The sequence below is a fragment of the Limulus polyphemus genome, unplaced genomic scaffold (genome assembly GCF_000517525.1).
Source record: "Limulus polyphemus unplaced genomic scaffold, Limulus_polyphemus-2.1.2 Scaffold6390, whole genome shotgun sequence".
NCBI classification, from domain to species: domain Eukaryota; kingdom Metazoa; phylum Arthropoda; class Merostomata; order Xiphosura; family Limulidae; genus Limulus; species Limulus polyphemus.
Genome location: NW_013672000.1, coordinates 12,503 through 32,522, shown reverse-complemented (window position 1 = coordinate 32,522; position 20,020 = coordinate 12,503). Strand labels below are relative to the sequence as shown.

Genomic DNA, 20,020 nt, shown 5'->3' with positions numbered 1-20,020 from the left:
GAACTGATCCTGTTTACTATCAATTTTCGATATGTTTCTCACTTTTTACACCATATTGATAGTAAACAGGAGCAATTCAATATGTTTCTCACTTTTACACCATATTGATAGTAAACAGGATCAGTTCAATATGTTTCTCACTTTTTACACCATACACATTATTGATAGTAAACAGGAGCAGAAAAAGTGAGAAACATATCGAATTGCTCCTGTTTACTCTCAATATGGTGTAAAAAGTGAGAAACATACTGAACTGCTGCTGTTTACTATCAATATGACTGTTGTGTTGAACATTTTCCCTGTTCAGCATGGAATATTTTAAGAATAAAAATATAACAAGTCAGAACAATTGCATCACTAAGATTCTATAATTACAAATGAAATTACATACACCTATATTAGTTGATGCAAGACACAAGCAGAACCAACAGAATCAATCCAAGAATAAGAAAACATTATAATTTAAAAAGGTAAAAGAACAATACACAACCTGAAAAAAAAACACTTCAAACCCTGATGATATTAAGTTATCTTTCTTTAAAAATCAGCTATAAGAAGCATGGGTAAATGAAATAGGTGTAGCTTACAAAAACAAGGTTTAAAATAGTATTTTAACAAACAACAGTGGTAAAACAGTACGTTATCAAAGACAGAGAACAGACAATGTTCAAAATGATATGGATGAGAAAATATGGGTAGCATGGTAAGGGCAGTGTTCTCAGATAATTCTCCAGATTAACATAAGAGTAAAAAAAAACTGTTCACCATGACATTGAGATTAAAAAACTGTTAGCACTGGGTAGCATGGTGCTGTCGGTGTTCAAGTATCAGTCTTAAAAGTGGCATTGTAGGAAAATATGGGTAGCATGGTAAGGGCAGTGTTCTCAGACAATTCTCCAGATTAACATAAGAGTAAAAAAAAACAAAAAATATTCACCATGACATTGAGATTAAAAAAACTGTTTTCGGAGACACAGAAACAGATTGTGTTAAACATTAGCATTAAAATTACTATGTTTATAAAAAAAATCATGATTTTGTGATGAGAAAATGAAGAATCTGATAACTTTATATGGAACGTGGAATATTCTGAATTACATAAAATATTAACACCAATACGTACATTAACACTCACAGTATGCATGCATAATACACTTTCATACACACTTCTGAATGGACTAAAGATAAAAAACTTGAACTATAACAATAAAATAAAAGATTTTCTATAAATAGATAATTATCCACATTCTGATCTAGACGAGTGGAATTTCCCAATTTTAACATCACTGTGATTGGTGGAATCTGAAAGGTTACCACCATCATTACTGCTCAACAATCTTCCACTAGGATCCGATGACACTTTATGTTTGGGTAGAAATTCTGTGATTATCACGGTGACATTGTTTACAGTTACTGCTCTTTGTTGAGCATTACTTCGGTCAACATTCTTTAATCTTGGCCTGTTAAAAAAAAGAAGATAGAAAAATACAAATTAACAACCTTTTAGAATATTTAGACTAATATATGTTTAAATTTTTATTCATTTCATATTGCCAAAATATTAATTACACTAACTTCTAACTCAAGTATACATTATAAATGTTCGTACTTCATTACAGTCAGTAAAACATCACAACTATTTCAATACTTATGTGCATAAAATGTTTTAAAATTTATATATAAGAATATGAGAAGATAATGTTAAGGATAAGAAGCATCAAACACATTCATGATGTTAGAAAAACATGTAGATTCGAGAAGTCTTGTATAAAACCCTATAACTCTTCCCAGTTTGCCCCCGAAGAAGAAAGGTCCACCTTTCAAAAGCGCTCGGATTATAGGGTTTTTATTCGTTTCTATCAAGTATTGAACACAGATATTATCTGATACAAACACAATGTTAATTATGTTGGCTATGATCATAGCTGTTGTTAAGGTTAAAAGCATATCAAAATAGTTTATACTGAAGTAAAACATTTAAACTTAATACATATTTTCTGAAATATTTTCAGTCCAATCAAGTTGTCTCTAACACAGAGAAGGTTACTTCTTTTTCCTAGATTTTCAACCCTGTATTTAGGTTCACAGAAGTACATTTTGCTAGAATTTCAACCCTGTGTTTAAGCTCACAGAACTACATCTCACTAGAGTTTCAACCCTGAGCTTAGATTCACAGAACTACATCTCACTAGAGTTTCAACCCTGAGCTTAGATTCACAGGACTATATCTTGCTAGATTTTCAACCCTGTGTTTAGGCTTACAGAACTACATTTTACACCCTGTGGTTAGGCTTACAGAACTACATTTTACACCCTGTGGTTAGGCTTACAGAACTACATTTTACACCCTGTGGTTAGGCTTACAGAACTACATTTTACACCCTGTGTTTAGGCTTACAGAGCTACATTTTACACCCAATGTTTAGGCTCACAGAGCCACATTTTACACCCAATGTTTAGGCTCACAGAGCTACATTTTACACCCTATGTTTAGGCTCACAAAACTACATTATACTAGATTTTCAACCCTGTGTTTAGGCTTACAGAGCCACATTTTACACCCAATGTTTAGGCTTACAGAGCCACATTTTACACCCAATGTTTAGGCTCACAGAGCTACATTTTACACCCTATGTTTAAGCTCACAGAACTACGTTATGCTAGATTTTCAACCCTGTGTTTATGCTTTAAGAGCTACATTTTACACCCTATGTTTAGGCTCACAGAGCTACATTATACTAGATTTTCAACCCTGTGTTTCAACGTGAAGATGACGTTGTAACGTCAAAACATGTAGAGTCGTCAAATTTTTGAAGGCCATAGATAGGCCTAAATAAAATGTTTTTCATTGTGTACCAGTTTAGCGTTGAATACTATTTATGATTTTTAGATAAATGTACTGGCCAACAGTATGGGTATTTAGTGTACAATTCTCATTTATAATGTATTTTGTATGTAAAACAATACATATTAATGTGGATATAAGTTTTATCCAGAGCAGTGGGTAAAAAAAAGTCTCTTGCCAAATAGTGAAAAAGTTAGCTTCATAGTAAATTATAGATATTGCCCTCATTTTTGATTTTTTTTCCTTCAGATATCAGACTAATGTCAGATTAAATGTGCAACCGATATCTATAAGAAAGAAATCCTATTAAAACAGACATTATTCCTAAAGGAGGATCAAAACGTACCTATGTAGGACATATAAAAGTACAAAAAAAATCTAATTTTACTCGCCTCTGACGCTTCTTTTGTAGAGTTTCTAGAGAAGGAGAATCTGAAAGTTTTTTCTCCAATTTTGCAAGAATCTTCTGTTTAGCTTGGGGTTGAGCGTAATGTTGGACAACCTGCTGAGAAACTAGTTGAGGGTTGATTCGTGGTTTTCTGGAAAATAAAGCATAGTTCCTTTAAAACAGTATTGGTCTATCAAGAGGTGATTCTTTAAAAGTCTGGATAAAGAAATTTTCTGTAGTAAAACTTCATATTCTTAATGTTTTTTATATAAGATCAAATTCTACGCAAAAAAACTTAATTAACTACAACGAATAGTTATAACACAATATTATGTAATGTGGATGCTGAATTTATACAGGTACTGTAAGACTTCCTCACAGATAAGCCACAAAAAATATAATTCTATATTATAAAGTGAACTCGGCTTATTTTAGTTACATTTCACAATCTCTTGTGGTGTTACCTGAATCATTCTGTACTAACTATTACACAGGTTGTCAAGGTTACTAAGAGTTCTTTGGCAGCACTCCTAGTAAGCTTTTATATCTTAGGAGCCAGCTGACTTATAACTGCATTGAAATTTAATATGTTATAAATACAAACTACAATTCAAAATAATATAGTATTAAGGTATAAATCTCAAAAACAAACAACAATGTGCAACTCGAAGCATGCTTTTTCTCCATATATACAGATACTGCAATAATTAATATGATTTTTTCAGCACAGAAAAAGAAATTATTTTTTAAATAAAGGCAGTCCAAAACTAGCTTGTGAATTCATTAATACAGTGGTGAAGATTAATGTTCTTCATTTACATCCTATTTCTTCAGTTTCATCGACAAAGTAATATTTGCAAGAGTCATTGCTTTGTGTCCATATTTTATGTGATTGTTTAGTCATTTTCTATTTGGTGTCTATTTTAGACTAATTCACTAAGGTTAATCAGAACATCCATATCTGCAGGCCACTGCCTGTACTGAATTATCCTCTTTTCACTGCTAAGCTAAAGATCAAAAGCTTTTTCTGGGTTAAAATGATACAGTCTGAGATTTTGTGAAGAAATTCTCACAAGATGTTTGATGACTTATACCGAATGGCATGAGCAGTGGTCACTCTTTATTTGGTCTTGGGCAGAAAGTACCCTTTCACATTGTGCAGTAGAAACTGGCAAGACGACAATGTATAAGGATGCTTGGTCTACATGATCTCCCATACACTATTGTATCAGAATTCATTGTTTATTAGAGTTATGACACTCTTCCACTGGATCAGAATTTGAGTGATGTCACAGCAATTTTCTTTCAGCACAGGTCAGTAAGGAAAGTATGACTGTCCTCTCCGTACCAAACACGATATTATCATTATTTTACAATGAATCATGGTCGGACACTTTGAAGGAATTGAATATTTTTGAAGCTGTACAAATTAAAAACTCCTGGAAATGTGTTTGTCTTCAGGCTTCTTTTTAGTAGCAATGATCTCTTTTGATTATGAAACAGCTTTAGGGAAGAAAGGTCTTCCCTCATAAAATCATATTTAATGAACTGATTATTTTGGATTTGGACAGGAAGAGACAAACTGCATGTTCTCCATGTTTTTTGTGACTTACTTTGCATGGCCTGTGATGGATGCCTCCTTATTTGTTTTAGCTAAATGTTCCATGTGTAAGTACAATACAATATATTGAGCTGGTGGGTCTTTCATATCACCAGGTTAGAATATACTTGTTTCCTCCTATGAGAAAGCTAACAGATGCTTTTCATTTAAGCAGGCTTTTGATGATGACCCCATGTTCTCCTAGTATCTCCATCTCCTTGCAGACTTTACAGTGTTTCAGATGAAGCGTGTCATAGACCCTTTCTACACATTCACACTTTTTCTGCACATTGAGTATAACAAATGTGTGAGGAGATTCCTCTTTCAATTTAGAATAAGCTCCAGATTTTGTATGCCCATGTTAACATTTGCTCCTTCAGATACAAATCCAACTGTTTTTAGTTCCACTGCTTCTTTGTTATTTCAAGTTTCTGAAAAGCTGCTTTTTACACCTGAAATGTAAAGGATTGTAATTAACCAAGTTTTTTTTTTATGTTACATGTATACCCAGTGGCAAACTTCTCAAATGTTAACATGGGAATTTCAATTTGAATAATATTGATAGCAATGTTCTTAGTTAATAATTAAAAGGTATTAAAAAAAACCACTAATAACTGCTTATGAAAAAAATAGGTTTGCAGAGATTACAAACTACATCATTACAATATTTTAATCAATATTAATAAAATCAATATTTAATTGTATTTACTATACACTTAAATCCATTTACTATGTTACTTATATATCTTGAAGCATAATGTTAAAACAATACAATGTACTATTTCAAAATCAAATAAGGTTAGTGCACTTACAACAGCATGAATTTGAAATGTGACTATATAATATAGACTAATTTAGTTTGAAGAATAAAACATTGGAGTTACAGGTATGTTGAAAGGTTTTGAAGTGCATACACTAGCCAGGAATTTGACAATTGGTTTTAAACATTTGAAGGTTCAACAGGATGCATTCAAGTTCAAGCAGTGTCAGATTTCTTTCTCTTGTTAACAGAAACTATTTATCAATGTTTGAATAGCAATCATTAAATATCATTCACATGGAAAATTGATCTTTACTTAAACAAAAATTGTCATGTTAAACAAAATACATGCATACCATCAAAATGGTATACACAGCATCTCCTTCAATCCAAAATCTCTTAGCAAGGTACCGACATCTATGTGCGGATAGGTTGAGATCTCCGAATCGAAGAAGCGAACTGCAATTTCAACGGCTCAACTCAAGTGTTTATGTAAATGGTATCAAGAGGCTACGTCAACCATCAAGGGCACAGCTCAACTCCCACGTGTGAGTAAATAGTATCAGGAGACCATGTCATCCAGCAAGGGGACAGTTCAATTCCCACGTGTGAGTAAATAGTATCAGGAGACCATGTCATCCAGCAAGGGGACAGCTCAACTCCCACGTGTGAGTAAATAGTATCAGGAGACCATGTCATCCAGCAAGGGGACAGCTCAACTCCCGTAGTTGTGTAAATGGTATCTGGAGGCCACATCATCCAGTAAGGTGATAGCTCAACTCTAGTATTTGTGTATATGTAATCAGGATGCTCTACTCCAGTGGTTGTGTAAATGGTGTCAGGAGGCCCCGTCATCCAGTATGGTGATGATTCAACTTCTCTGGAAGCCACTCATCAAGTATGGTGACGGCTCAACTCCTCTGGAGGCCACATCATCCAGTATGGTGATGGCTCAACTCCTCTGGAGGCCACATCATGAAGTAAGGCGACAGCTCAACTCCAAAATTGAGACCAATGTGCTATCGGGATGTGGAGGTAAGTGTTGGATACATCCATATTCGTCATCCACAACCCTGGAGAAAATGCCCATCTCAAGGTGAGAAAAGCCTCCATGGTGAACTTGGAGAATACGATGAAGCAATGGAGGCAAGATAAATTGACGACCAGCCTCCAATCCCTGGTTTTCTTGGGGACAACAAAAAGATGGGAATAAAAATGCCTGGAAAGATGGTGAACTGGTTCGATTCCCCACTGCAAAAGCAATTCTCAAACTGCTTCAGACAGACACTAGTAGATCACGGGATCTCAAGGAGGAGGAAATGAAATGGCAAGGAGAAAAGGGAGGTGGAAAAAGAAACTGGATAAAATCCATGAAGAGACGCCATTGAGAAAGAAACTAATAGTCGAGCACCCACTGGACCCGAACCCACAGGGTAGTCACCAGTGCTGTTGGCAACGAGGGTTGCATCGTTGAGGAAATTAATAAAAAGTACCCTGATTAGAAGGAGTGGGAATTGGTGGCATATGAGGCTCCAACCAAGACAAATGGGTTACAAAATTTGTAAGGGTTAAATGCTGACAGACTGATGTCACCTGAGGCTTGATAGTTTCTGGAACTATATCAAAAACATAACATTTCAGAAAAGTTGCAAGACATAAGTCCCTAAGATATGTTGAGGATAAATTGAGTCAAAACTATGTCCAGACAAATAAGGTCCCAACAACAAATAAACCACAAATGTAACAACAGAGCCGAAGATGAGATGTGGGCTAAAGTGGAGGAGAGAAGTGTAAAAGGGTATCTGCAGGAAACCCCTCAGGATTTCTGTGGAGAGCTTTTGATGTATGGAAGAAAGGTATCATAAGAGTTCGGTTAGGGTAAGATGTAGGCAAGAATATTGGGCATGGATAAGACTAACATTGGATTTGGGAGCCACTCCTCAAATAGGTAATAATGAACACCTAACAATTGCTGATCTAAAAATGGATAGTCTGCATGAAAGGGCAAACAGTCCTTAGGGGGTGCAGCATGTTGATCTCCTCATTTAATTGTGAGACAAATTGATCTGCATGTACCTGAATATCAGGGGAGGAAGGAATAACTAAATATGGTCGGGAAGCTTGTTCATGTGACAAGGAAGGACGAGGGGAATAAGAGGAAGGAGAAAGGAGAAAGGGACAAAACATCACAACCCTGAGACACAAAATTCGTAAAGACTGAATTAGGCCTAGGTGATTCTCCAGGCTGCAAATGGGAAGAAAGAGCAAACTCAGGAGGCAGAAAAAAAGATGATCAAAGTCCTCATTATTCTGAACAAGATTAGCTGACTGAGGAGGAGCCTGGGTGATGTCAGGGGACAAAGGTTGACCCACGTAGCACTCAATCTCCTGACGTGTAAAAGCAAAGACATTCACCATTGGGTTGCCCACACCTGAGGCTTAAGAAAATATACTGGCCATTGGTGTGACCCCTGAAGTGATAATGTGAACTTTGGAATTTATATCACAAGTAAAGGTTCACCAAAGTTGAGTGCAGAAACAAAGCGACAAGAAGAAACTAAAATAAAATAAAGTCAAAAGGAACCACTTCATGTGAAAAAAATTGTCAAACTGGAAAGAGTACTTCTTAACTCAAATGCTGCCAAATGAGAATTAAAGATTCGGCAGAGGAGTGTAGAGGAAGTCACATGCAACATGTGAGCATATCATGCTACTATTAGTTAAGAGATGATGCATGATGATTTACATGAAAAACATGTTGGTATATAGTAATTCCAACAGGGGGCAAAAAAGCCTGTGGCATGCGTAAAGAAGAAGTTTGCCTGTAGAGGGCAGCACTGAAGGAGAATAGCTAATCTTGTGAGAGGTGGTAAGTCCGGTATCGGAAAAAAAAATGTAAATCGTACAACTTGCATGTACTAGTTGAACTGTTTGATTTTTTGATGAGTGATTTCTCAGCTTTCCCTACTCTGAACCAGAGACATCAGTGGACCCATCCACCATAAAGGAAAAATAATTGCTCTTGAAGAGTTGTGTTTTAAGTATATTTTGCATTTGTCCACTAATTGTACTAATCATTTCACCATATTTCATGGCATTAGCATAAACATTGTCACCACTGACTCTGTTTTTCAAGCTCCAAAATCCTGCAGTACTTTGGGAAAGTGAGCCCTTCCTTTGCAATAAGTATAACATTTTGTTATGTATTGCTATTTTATCAAAACTAGATCAGAATTCTTTCTTCTTCAGACTGCATTTGCTTTCCTGAAATATACTGCTGTGCCTTTGCATGCCTTTCACGTTTAATTGGTGATTCTTTCTCAAAAGAGCTGCAGACTGTAATAAAATCAGTCCTCCTGGCAACCAGCAAACGTGCTTGCCTACAACAGCTACTGTAAGTTACCCATTTCCTGAACTAACCAGCTGAACTGTTGTCACCATAATGGTATAAATCTCCTGTTGTGAACTTTTTGTTTAACATGTTCAGAACACATAGATTGTTGTCATGGGTTATTGTCGATCAGAATTTGAACCTCTATAATACAATTTCAATTAATAAAAGACAGTATATTTGCTGTATATTGAATGTTATTATAGAAACTCATAGTTTTCACCCTGGTAAGCAACCATGTGCTATACTTCATCTAATGTACTGTGGATCTCAGTTTCCCATAGCAACCAAATAGCAATGATCTACATGGACAGATTAAGGAGCTCTATTATTTTAAATGTGGGCCTGATGGCATTTGAAAAACAAAAACATTAGTAAATGTTGTAAAACACTGAAAAAAGTGCACATGTAAAAAACAGCACAAAGTAGTTGCCCACAGGCAACTAAAATGGTTACTAGTTGGAGTACTGTATGGACTATATTCTAGTAGCTGAAGTCTCTATAGACTAAGTTTAACCATCTCACAGGTTATCAAGGTTGCCAAAGTCATCAGAAGCATGTGTCAACACAAACTGAAATATACCTTCTCAGACTATCAGTAGCATATGTAAAACAGACTGAAATATACCTCTTCAAACATGAGAGGTATGTTGGGGAGGGGGAGAATAAAGTAAGGATGTTGTTGTTGTTATTGTAGTTTGGCATTTTTTAGTGCAAATCAACTAGGCTATCTGTATCAAACAACCCATAAAAACCGTGCAAGTAAAATTGTTAAAAAAAGTAAAAATAAATCGATTAGAAGTAAGCAATGTCCAAAATTCAGATAAAGGATTTAAATAGAACTAAAGAGGCCAATGGCTCGTACAAATCTAAAAATACAATCAAGTTGGACAGTGTCACCATCGCTAATGAAACTGTCCAATGTCAGGGGTAAACCCATAGAAAGTATGTGTCAAAAAAGATGCAGCTGCTCACAGTCATAACGATGGCACAACAGTAAAATGTGGGCTATTGTGACCTGAGTGTCACAAAGGTAACACATTGGTGGTTCAGTACCAGATAAAAGAAAACAATGAGTTAAAAAACTGTGGCCAATAAACAACCTAGCCAGGATATCTTCCACCTTCCAATCCTTACAGAAACAAGATGACCAGAGAACAACAGAAGGTTTAACCTGGTAAAGCTTGTTATGACATTGCTCACCCCAAGTTGACTGCCAACTAGCACAAAGCCACAACTTGAATACAGGACCGTAGTCCATACATGAGACAGGCATGGCCATGATGGCACGAGAGCAAACAGACTTAGGCTGCGATGTCAGCAAGCTCGTTCTCGCAAATACCGGCATAGCCAAGTATCTAGAAAAAATGGATGGAAACAGAAGGGCCATTTGTTGTTGAATATCAATGAGAACAGGATGAGGACTACAGTTAAGTGATTTCAGGGCCAGTAGAGAGCTAAGAGAGTCTGTGTAAATAATACAATTCTTGTACTGCATAGCTTCTACATGATCCAGGGCAAGAGAAATGGCATACAACTTGGCAGTGAACACAGAAACGGTAGAGGGGATCCAGTGGGCAACTATCGAGCCACAACAAACCATGGCAGAGCCCAAATAGTTACATGATTTGGATCATCTGTATAAATGGGAATAGAAGAATGGTTTTGAAAGATGGAACTTCCAATCGGGAGTATCCACCTTCCTCAGATGACTCAAGGAAAGATCACATTCAGGAATGGTGATAAGCTGATCATACAAACAATGTTCATTTCATTATTTTATGTTGATCTTTAAACATTATATTCTATATTTAAAGATATTAAATTACCATGTAATACTGTTAATGTTTTAAATCTGGTAGAAGTTGTTAAATAATATTTATACGAAGGTTTCTAGTGAGATTTATTTTATTAAATATTGTAAATTTATTCATTAAGAATCCTTATTTTATCATAATATATAACTATTAGCATACATCATAATAATTTTGCTATTATTGTTTTGATATCTGAAGACAGTTTTAGCAGGATTCCTAGAACTTCATACAAAATTCCTTACTACAAACAAATAGATCTAGGCTTAGCATGAATAAAACTGCCTTTAGACTGATGCCATATATGATGGCACATATTTTGATTCAGCCTTGAATTATTTTAGAAATTTTTTGCTAACAGCAGGTCTTAGTAAAGCGATGCAAACATAGACAAACAGATTTACACTGATACTCTGTATATAACATAATTCATGTGACACTCTGGCACTGGTGCACAAAAACCTGATTTCCCAATAAACGAAGATGCCAGTATATTTTTGACATCCCATACATTTATTAAAGTTTTAATGACGTATATTACTTCAATAAATGTTTCAGCAATAAAGATTTTAATGAAAAAATACAATTTATTATTAGATCTATATCTGAATCCTGCAAGTACAAGTAAGTTAAAACTTCAAAGTAAAGTAAAATTCGTTCATGTTTGTTATTTAGATTTATACGTATAAACACGATAGCCTACACGAAATTTGTCAGATTTCATTGAAAAGGATTGACACCTTTAGATCTAATGTTGAATAAATTTCCTGTTTAATCTTTGGAAAGATAACATTTTCCTTAATTGAAAATGTATTACCTATAGATACCCCTATAAACAGAAAGCTCTTGAAGTCATGATAATCTGCCTATGAAACTTGCATGCCACGTGAAAACTACAACCAAACTTTACTGTGAAATGTGAATTTGAGTTACATGATGTCGTATCATGCAGCAAAACTCTCCATCAATATGACACACCTCCTTGTACAAATGTGCCCTCTACAATCACGGGTGAAACTCCTATTCTTTGACAACGCAACAAATAAAGGATGATGAGTGGGAATGTGTACGGAGGTGAGTGTCTATCACAAATATGTTTTCAATTAAGAAAAATTTTCATTTTCAATACAATCACTCACCTCCATATATAAAAAGCTAGCCTCCAATGTTGAGATGGAGGAAGGACCATTTCAAAATTTACCTAGATGAGCTTCCTTCAGCAAGTGTCTGAAGGAAGCCAATGGAGTGTGACACAATATGGCAGGGGCATCTGTGGGATACCACATCTCCTCTCATCCAGGATACACTCTACTCACGAGTAGGTTTATAAAGGGCAAAAGGCATGAATTGTGTTGTAAGATGGAGCAGAATAGGTACAAAACTGTCCAAGTACTTGCAAACAAGATATTGGATATCCTTTAGGGCCCTTTGCCAGTCACGGGAGGAGAGCACCCTGTATTCATTTTAGTTTATTGGATACAATTAGTATGGACACTTACATAACCACAACTCAACACTATGGGCCACTTACCTTACTGTGGGAGTAGGGTGTGTGAGTAATATATCACAGTTGGATATTAAATAATATCATCTTCTCCACCATCAGACACAGAAGGAGTAGGAATTCTGATAAATACAGACATATATATACCAATGTGATATTGTGATATGTGTCTAAGTTCCACTTGGAGATTGTGATGTATCAGTATGCAGTGGTGTGATCTGCACTAAACTCCAGAAACACCCCTGCCCCATTTCTAATTTTAAAAGTGAGTGTGGCTGCTACTGGTCAGGAGAAGATTTATAATGTCTTTGTTGGAACTGCGTTCTTGGAATTTGATTTAGTTAGAGGTAATAAATCTGTATACGCATAATTTGATCATCTGGGCAAATCTTGTACGTACACTACAGCTGGAATAGAAGAAACCCAAGCTAAAATATTGTTAACTGTACACACATTATGTGACAACAAAACCAAAGTTTTAATTGCTTGTTTTAGCGATTTCTTTTGAAATAAAGGAATAATATAAAACTTTGAATTATAAGAAACTTGATCATGCTACTTTCATTAACATATATTTAGAGTAAAGTGGTTTAATTGAATTTTGAATGTAACTCAGTAACATTTTGTGACATGTGTAGAAAGGAATTTATACAGTGCATCAGATCTTGTAGGGTTAAGAAATTAGGTACGAACTGTCAGGTGTGGAGGATGTGGCATAATTTGTGAAAATGAATCTGTTTTAGAAAGGATGAAACATGAACAGAAATATCAGGGAAGTGTGGAATAAACCTATAAATCAAAAGTGGAAAGATTTTGTAAAAGAAATCGGGAAGCATTATAAAGAAAAAGAATGGTACATACCTAGGTAACAAGTTCCTAGAAAACCTGAAAAGGATCAAACATGTTCCTCAGAAGAAAAGGAGATACTCTAGTCAAAAGCAGGAGGTTGAGAAAAATTGTTCATGTTGTTCACCTCAACTTCAGATTCAAACTCCTGTGAATGGAATAGTGTGGCAGGGATGGAAGAGGAGAGTCCTGGCAGTAACATGGACCACATTACACATTGGACAATCACTGGCTGTCACAATCTCAATGGGTAAAGAACTTCCTATATCGTTGGTGAGTGATATTGTACTCATTTAAGCAGAAAAAAGAATTCACATCAAATTGTGAATTCATACTGAAAGGTTTAATAACCCAACATAAAGTTCTTGAAGTAAAATACATCAACAAGTCTAAGCAAAAATAAACATGTCTTTGCATGACTGTGCTGAGGAAAAGGATGTGGAATTTCATGTACGAGGGTACATTTGCACAAGATGGTGTGTCACACTCCTATTGCTGGAGCGTTTTGCTGTGTGATACATCATCATGCAGTAACACAAATTCACGTGAAGTTTGAGTGGGAGTTTTCACAGAGTTGATGGCATGCAGGTTTCTCAGGCAAAATAGTGCAACTTCAAGAGAATAATATCTTTCTGTGTACGGAGTTGAGTGATCGTATCAGAAACTGGATTTAATGTTAGGTCTATACATAGCTCTATATAGATCTAATTGTTTCACGTACAACTCGATCTGCTTCTTATATCACACACACAAACAATTAGGCCTTTATCACTAAATGTTAGGCCTATACAGACTTAATTAGATTCCCATAGCTATATTGATTTACCTGTTTCTATTAATTTATAAAGTAGACTCAGATTTAGAGACTAAATCTAGATCCAGTTAACATATTAGGCATACATACTAACACTAAATTATGTTAGATTCTCACTTTAGTCACATCAGTGTCTGATTTATAGGAATGATTTATAGCCTATGCATACATGCCCAGAAGCCTTATGCAATATAATACACTATGCAAAACTGCTAGCTATTAATAGAAACATTTATTATCTTATAGCCAAACTTGCAATGCTTAGTAAGTATTAAAAAAAGAAAGATATCTACTTATGTTAAATCACAGTTTCAACAGATCAGTTAAAATATTGTGATCATATCCTTGTCAGACAATAACATGCATGTGCATACATGGAAAAACAGTCTGTTTGGTTGATAATTGATGTTTTCAAACTACTTATCTTTAACCTTCATTAAGATTTCTGGGTCAGCTCATTGTCTAAATTTCAAAACCTTTCAAAATTTTCCATAATATTTCCATTCAGAAATTGAACTTTTCAAGGATTTCCAGGACCTCAGTAATTCTGTTTTCTGTATGACATGAAGCCACAAGGGCTGCCATATTGATTGGAAGTTGTTATAGTTCAGAAGCAAGATGTAAATATGTCTCAATTTAGCCACCAAAACCATGTTTTGTTGTCAATAATTAATATGCTACTCTCTCATACGAAACATGATGGTTAATATCTCAAGTAAAACATCTCTACAATTACAAAATTAATAGAAATGTAATTTAAAAAGTTTGTTTCATTTCAAGAACAAAAAAAGTGTTCCAGTATAAGAAATGGTGAAATAAGAGAATAAAGAACCCCTTTTGCTCTTTTTATCAGCCCCTGAACATTCACTTTAAGGCTCTTATCAACAGTCATGTCAAAATCATTCTCTTCTGAACCACTAATGTTCTATCTAAACCAAAGTTACTCTTGCCAAGTGATTGACCATACCAGAAATGTACAACTTTAGTCTATAAAAATTTTTAAACTCATCTTCCTTTTATTGGCCAGTCACGAACACTATTATCATCGTTTTGCATGGTAGAAACAATCTCAGCAGAATCAGCTCTTAATGGACACCTCGATATCATAAGCAATTTAAGAAAGTTGTATGGTGAACTATTAAACAATATCAAAAACAGAACTGATTCAACCAACAACAAATCCTCTTCCAAATGTAGCACTTGTTACACTAACAAAACATAAAGAAAGAAGAACTAAAACCTACACATAAAATACAGAAATAATAATAAAAAACACTTCCAAGAAGAGTATTAAAAATGGGGACAAGCTTACCAAAAATTTAAATTATGTAGCAAAAAAACTGATATATAAAAAACAACCAATAAATGAAAGCTTTCCAATAACACGTTAAAGAAAAATTGGCTACTTTTGGGAAAAGTTAAAGAAAAATAGGGCATAATTATAAAATATTGGAATAATAAGGTGATAGAAGATTTTACTCAGATGGGCAGTTAATAAATATTAAGTAATTAATGATGTACTTACCCAGGAGTTCCAGTTTTTACATGTTTGATACACATATCAACGTCTCTACTAGGAGTACATGTTTGATACACTCCAGTTTTTAAATGTTTGACACAGGTATCATGGTCTCTCCTACAGATTCAGGTTTTTACATGTATGACACAGGAATTAAGGTCTCTCCTAAGACTTCAGGTTTGTCATGTTTGATACACATATCATGGTCTCTCCAGTTTTTAAATGTTTGACACAGGAATCAAGGTCTCTCCTACAGATTCAGGTTTTTACATGTATGACACAGGAATTAAGGTCTCTCCTAAGACTTCAAGTTTGTCATGTTTGATACATATATCATGGTCTCTCCAGTTTTTACATGTTTGATACACATATCAACATCTCTACTAGGAGTACATGTTTGATACACTCCAGTTTTTAAATGTTTGACACAGGTATCATGGTCTCTCCTACAGATTCAGGTTTTTACATGTATGACACAGGAATTAAGGTCTCTCCTAAGACTTCAGGTTTGTCATGTTTGATACACATATCATGGTCTCTCCAGTTTTTAAATGTTTGACACAGGAATCAAGGTCTCTCCTAAGAGCTCAGGTTTGTTATGTGTTTACGTTTGTCACTCACACCAAGGAAACTTACAGAAATCTCCTCGGTGAAATCTGAAACAGTCAGACTGTCACTCAGAAGGTTTCTACTACAAATGACTAACCTGAAAAGGGTAACAAACAAACTCTTTCCTTCGACCAAATAAGGAAGAGGGTCACCTGAACAAATACTAGTGATAAATAAGAAAATAGAGGACATTGGAAAGCCAGTTATCACCAGGTGCTGGAATTAGCCATAGTCATACTTTTACAACAATCAAATTATTGGTGCCCTTGTCATATTCCTGCTGTTACATTAAGGCAGTACAAAGAGATTAAAACACTGGTACTATACTGAATATAAAAAAAGCTTTCCATCTGACAGAAGTTGCAACTTGCTATTTCATTTTGAAGACATTTAAAATACTATTGTACAGATTACAGGCCATCATAATAGTACTCAGTTTATAACTGACATTTGTTAAAATTAACTGAATAATTACACACATACCGAGTAGATGTTCCTTTTCGTACATCACACATTAGACACTTAAAAGCTTCAGCAGAGTTACGATACGTGCAGACACTACAATCCCAGTAGTTCTCATCTCCTAGATTGGTCTGTCTTCTAAGTTTTCTATGGAAAAAGAAAATAATTCAGAACAATTTACTGCCAAATGTAGATTACAAATCAAGTTTAGCACCAGCATAAACTTTCAACCCATAACTTACATGGCCAAAAGCAACATTTTAAATTCAGCTAGTTCTATGACTAAGTTTAAACTGTGTGCATTATTCTGGACTTAAAGATTTGATTCTGTTAAGCATAGCAAATGTTAGGTAATTATGTATCGTATACCTTATGATCGATAAAATCTGACATTTCATCTATTATTTGTTAGAGCAAGCACCATATGATCAATGAACTTTATAATCAAGTATGGGTCAGGTCTTCCACTGATGTTCCAGATGATTAATGAACTCTATAATCAAGTATGGGTCAAGTCTACCACTGATGTTCCATATGATTAATGAACTCTATAATCAAGTATGGGTCAAGTCTACCACTGATGTTCCATATGATTAATGAACTCTATAATCAAGTATGGGTCAGGTCTACCACTGATGTTCCATATGATTAATGAACTCTATAATCAAGTATGGGTCAGGTCTACCACTGATGTTCCATATGATTAATGAACTCTATAATCAAGTATGGGTCAGTCTACCACTGATGTTCCATTTGATCAATGAACACTATAATCAAGTATGGGTCAAGTCTACCACTGATGTTCCATTTGATCAATGAACACTATAATCAAGTATGGGTCAAGTCTACCACTGATGTTCCAGATGATTAATGAACTGTATAATCAAGTATGGGTCAGGTCTACCACTGATGTTCCAGATGATTAATGAACCATACATTCAAGTATGGGTCAGGTCTACCACTGATGTTCCATTTGATCAATGAACACTATAATCAAGTATGGGTCAAGTCTACCACTGATGTTCCATATGATTAATGAATTTTATAATCAAGTATGTATCAGGACATCATAACCTAGTTGGCCATCAATACGGCAAATTAAATATACTTTTCTTACATTTCCAATTATAATGCACTGTTTCCACAGTTGGGTACCCTCACTATTAACTAAGGGCTCAATATCTCTTGAAAGAACTAATCAACAGCATACTAAACCCTTATATCATCACATAGAAACAAAGTTTCTTCTCAGTTTCCATAGTGTTTATTTTGATGGCACATTTAACTTCTGGCACTTTATAAACTGTGCGGTAAAGTTTTCTTTGGACAAACAAATTTCAAAACTTAGAATGAAAATTATTACATAAACTTTGAATTATTATTATTTATGAATCCAAGTTTCAAAGGGACAGCAACTGCCTGTTGTAGAAACCTACAAATGTAGAAAACGACGTTTCGAAAGTCTTCCGCTTTTCGTCTTCTAATGTCAGAAACAGTCTGCATGTGCTGGCTCTTAGAATAAGCATAGCATGCTCTCTCAATGGCAAGTGTAGGAAGTAAAGGAGAACAGTAGCTGTAACATTGAAGTATACAAGAGCTGTACATCTGCTGGTAGTGTTACATAAAGTGTAATGATTCAGTTTTCAGCTTGGTTGTTTTCAATGTATTATGGAAAGTTTGTAGTAATCATCAAAACAAGGACTAACAATGAAGCATTTTTGTACTTAGATAAAAACGTGTTAATGTTTGTTTCATTTTATTAAAATGTTTTAATATAACAGCAAGAACAACTACATGTGTAATATTAATCACATTCAAGTGTTACAATACAAACTTGTTCAATTGTTTCAGTATCCTCACATTAAAAGTTCTTCCCAAAATGTCACCAGATTTTTTGTTTTGTAATATTAAATTTAAACTATTTATTTCATTATTATTTACCATGCTGTTTACATCCATCATATATTATTTCCTTTTGAAAAATATTTACAAGCTTATATTATGATTCAATCAAAGATCTCACATAATGAAATTATTATTATACATATATTTTTATGCCATGAATTTCGAACACAGACAGTGAAATGATCAAACGGTATATTTCAAGCTACCTAACTGTATAAATACATCATAAAAAAAACAACATGTATATCTATCAAAGTAAACAACTCACTTCAAAAAGAAAAATAACAAGCGAATAATTTCTGTTTCACATTTCCATGTGTTTAACATTATACAAGGCTCACAAATTCTATCACTTTTTGATTCATCTGTATCGGCATATAAATGTTAAAGCATTCCACTTTCTGTAATTGTTATAAAATATACAATGAACACAGTTGGACCTAAATTTACAGTACGTGATTGTTTCAATAGAAACAAATTTTCTATCAATACTAAAAATTAAAATACCTTTCAATCACTATAAACTTTAATTAACCAAAACATTCTTCTGCTCCATACAAATATCAGTATACAACAATAATTAAACACAACACTAGAATGAAAACAAGATATGAACACCGCTCATCATTACTATTTACTCATCCTAATGACAATATTAATACACAGTATTATACAGAACCCAGCATTTATTGGCCTGTGGGTAGTTGCATATGTTGTCTCAGTTTCAAGTTCAAAGTAAATATATTTTACTTTATTAATTTTTACACGTTCTATTTTATATTTCATCATTTATGTGGTTTCATAAATGTTTCCCAAACAATTATTTTCATTTTACACTTATTTCTTTTTATTATGTTTAAAATAGATTTCTGTCACGTCACAAACGAGTATACTTTATGACAGTTACTCATTAAAATGTTATCGTAAGAAATTAGATTTAGAATCTAGACTAAAGTAGTAAAGACTACAAATAGTATAATTTATAATATAAATAGTAATATAATTATAAATATAAAAGTTAAAAGGAAAAAATAAACGAGTTGGTAACTGATTTTACCTGTTTGGGCTTTTCTTAGAGTTAGAGTCCATTACTAAAAACTAATAATAGTTTACCAGTTACTTTGTATCTTAAATCTATACGAAACGTTTGATACCTCTATCTAAAATCAACAAAAGTTTTATATACTTTGTGGTATGATAATATGAGAGAGTTTCTCAGTTTGTTATTAGTTCTATCTATTAAGTATACGAATTAGTCCTAACACTAATATGAAGTTACGATACTCTACTGGTAAACGAAGGGAACTAGAATTCAGTATAGTTCTACAATCAAACATCGGAGAGTTCTTTTAATACTCACCAGGATTACCGCCATTTATTTATGGGTTACTATTTTTTAATCGTACATGTAACTTTGAGTAACTCAAATACAATCAAATCACCGAACATTTTATAATATTGGGAGAAAAATAATTTAATTTGAGAATTTGCTTACATCGTTTAACATATATTTATATTTAATAAGATACTTTTATGATGATCATCAATTCATACACTTTCTCA

The 20,020-nt window shown here is 34.2% G+C and overlaps 1 protein-coding gene across 1 annotated transcript; it reads right to left on the bottom strand.

The window, feature by feature from the left end:
* Nucleotides 1-354: 354 nt before the first annotated feature.
* Nucleotides 355-19,755, bottom strand: LOC106473670 (YY1-associated factor 2-like). The gene is made up of 4 exons (XM_013934348.2): nt 19,515-19,755; nt 16,574-16,699; nt 3,238-3,384; nt 355-1,460 (listed from the first exon to the last, which is right to left on the bottom strand). The coding sequence occupies exons 1-4, from the start codon at nt 19,544-19,546 to the stop codon at nt 1,238-1,240; spliced, it is 528 nt and encodes a 175-aa protein (XP_013789802.1). The 5' UTR covers nt 19,547-19,755; the 3' UTR covers nt 355-1,237.
* Nucleotides 19,756-20,020: the final 265 nt, after the last annotated feature.

Bases quoted from the DNA above. Each gene is read 5' to 3' on its own strand.
- LOC106473670 (XM_013934348.2), bottom strand. From the start codon at position 19,546: ATGGACTCTAACTCTAAGAAAAGCCCAAACAG. The intron at 16,700-19,514 runs GTAAAATCAGTT...CTTTTTCCATAG, and splicing joins TCTAAGAAAAGCCCAAACAG to AAAACTTAGAAGACAGACCA. The intron at 1,461-3,237 runs GCGAGTAAAATT...TTTTTTTAACAG, and splicing joins CTACAAAAGAAGCGTCAGAG to GCCAAGATTAAAGAATGTTG.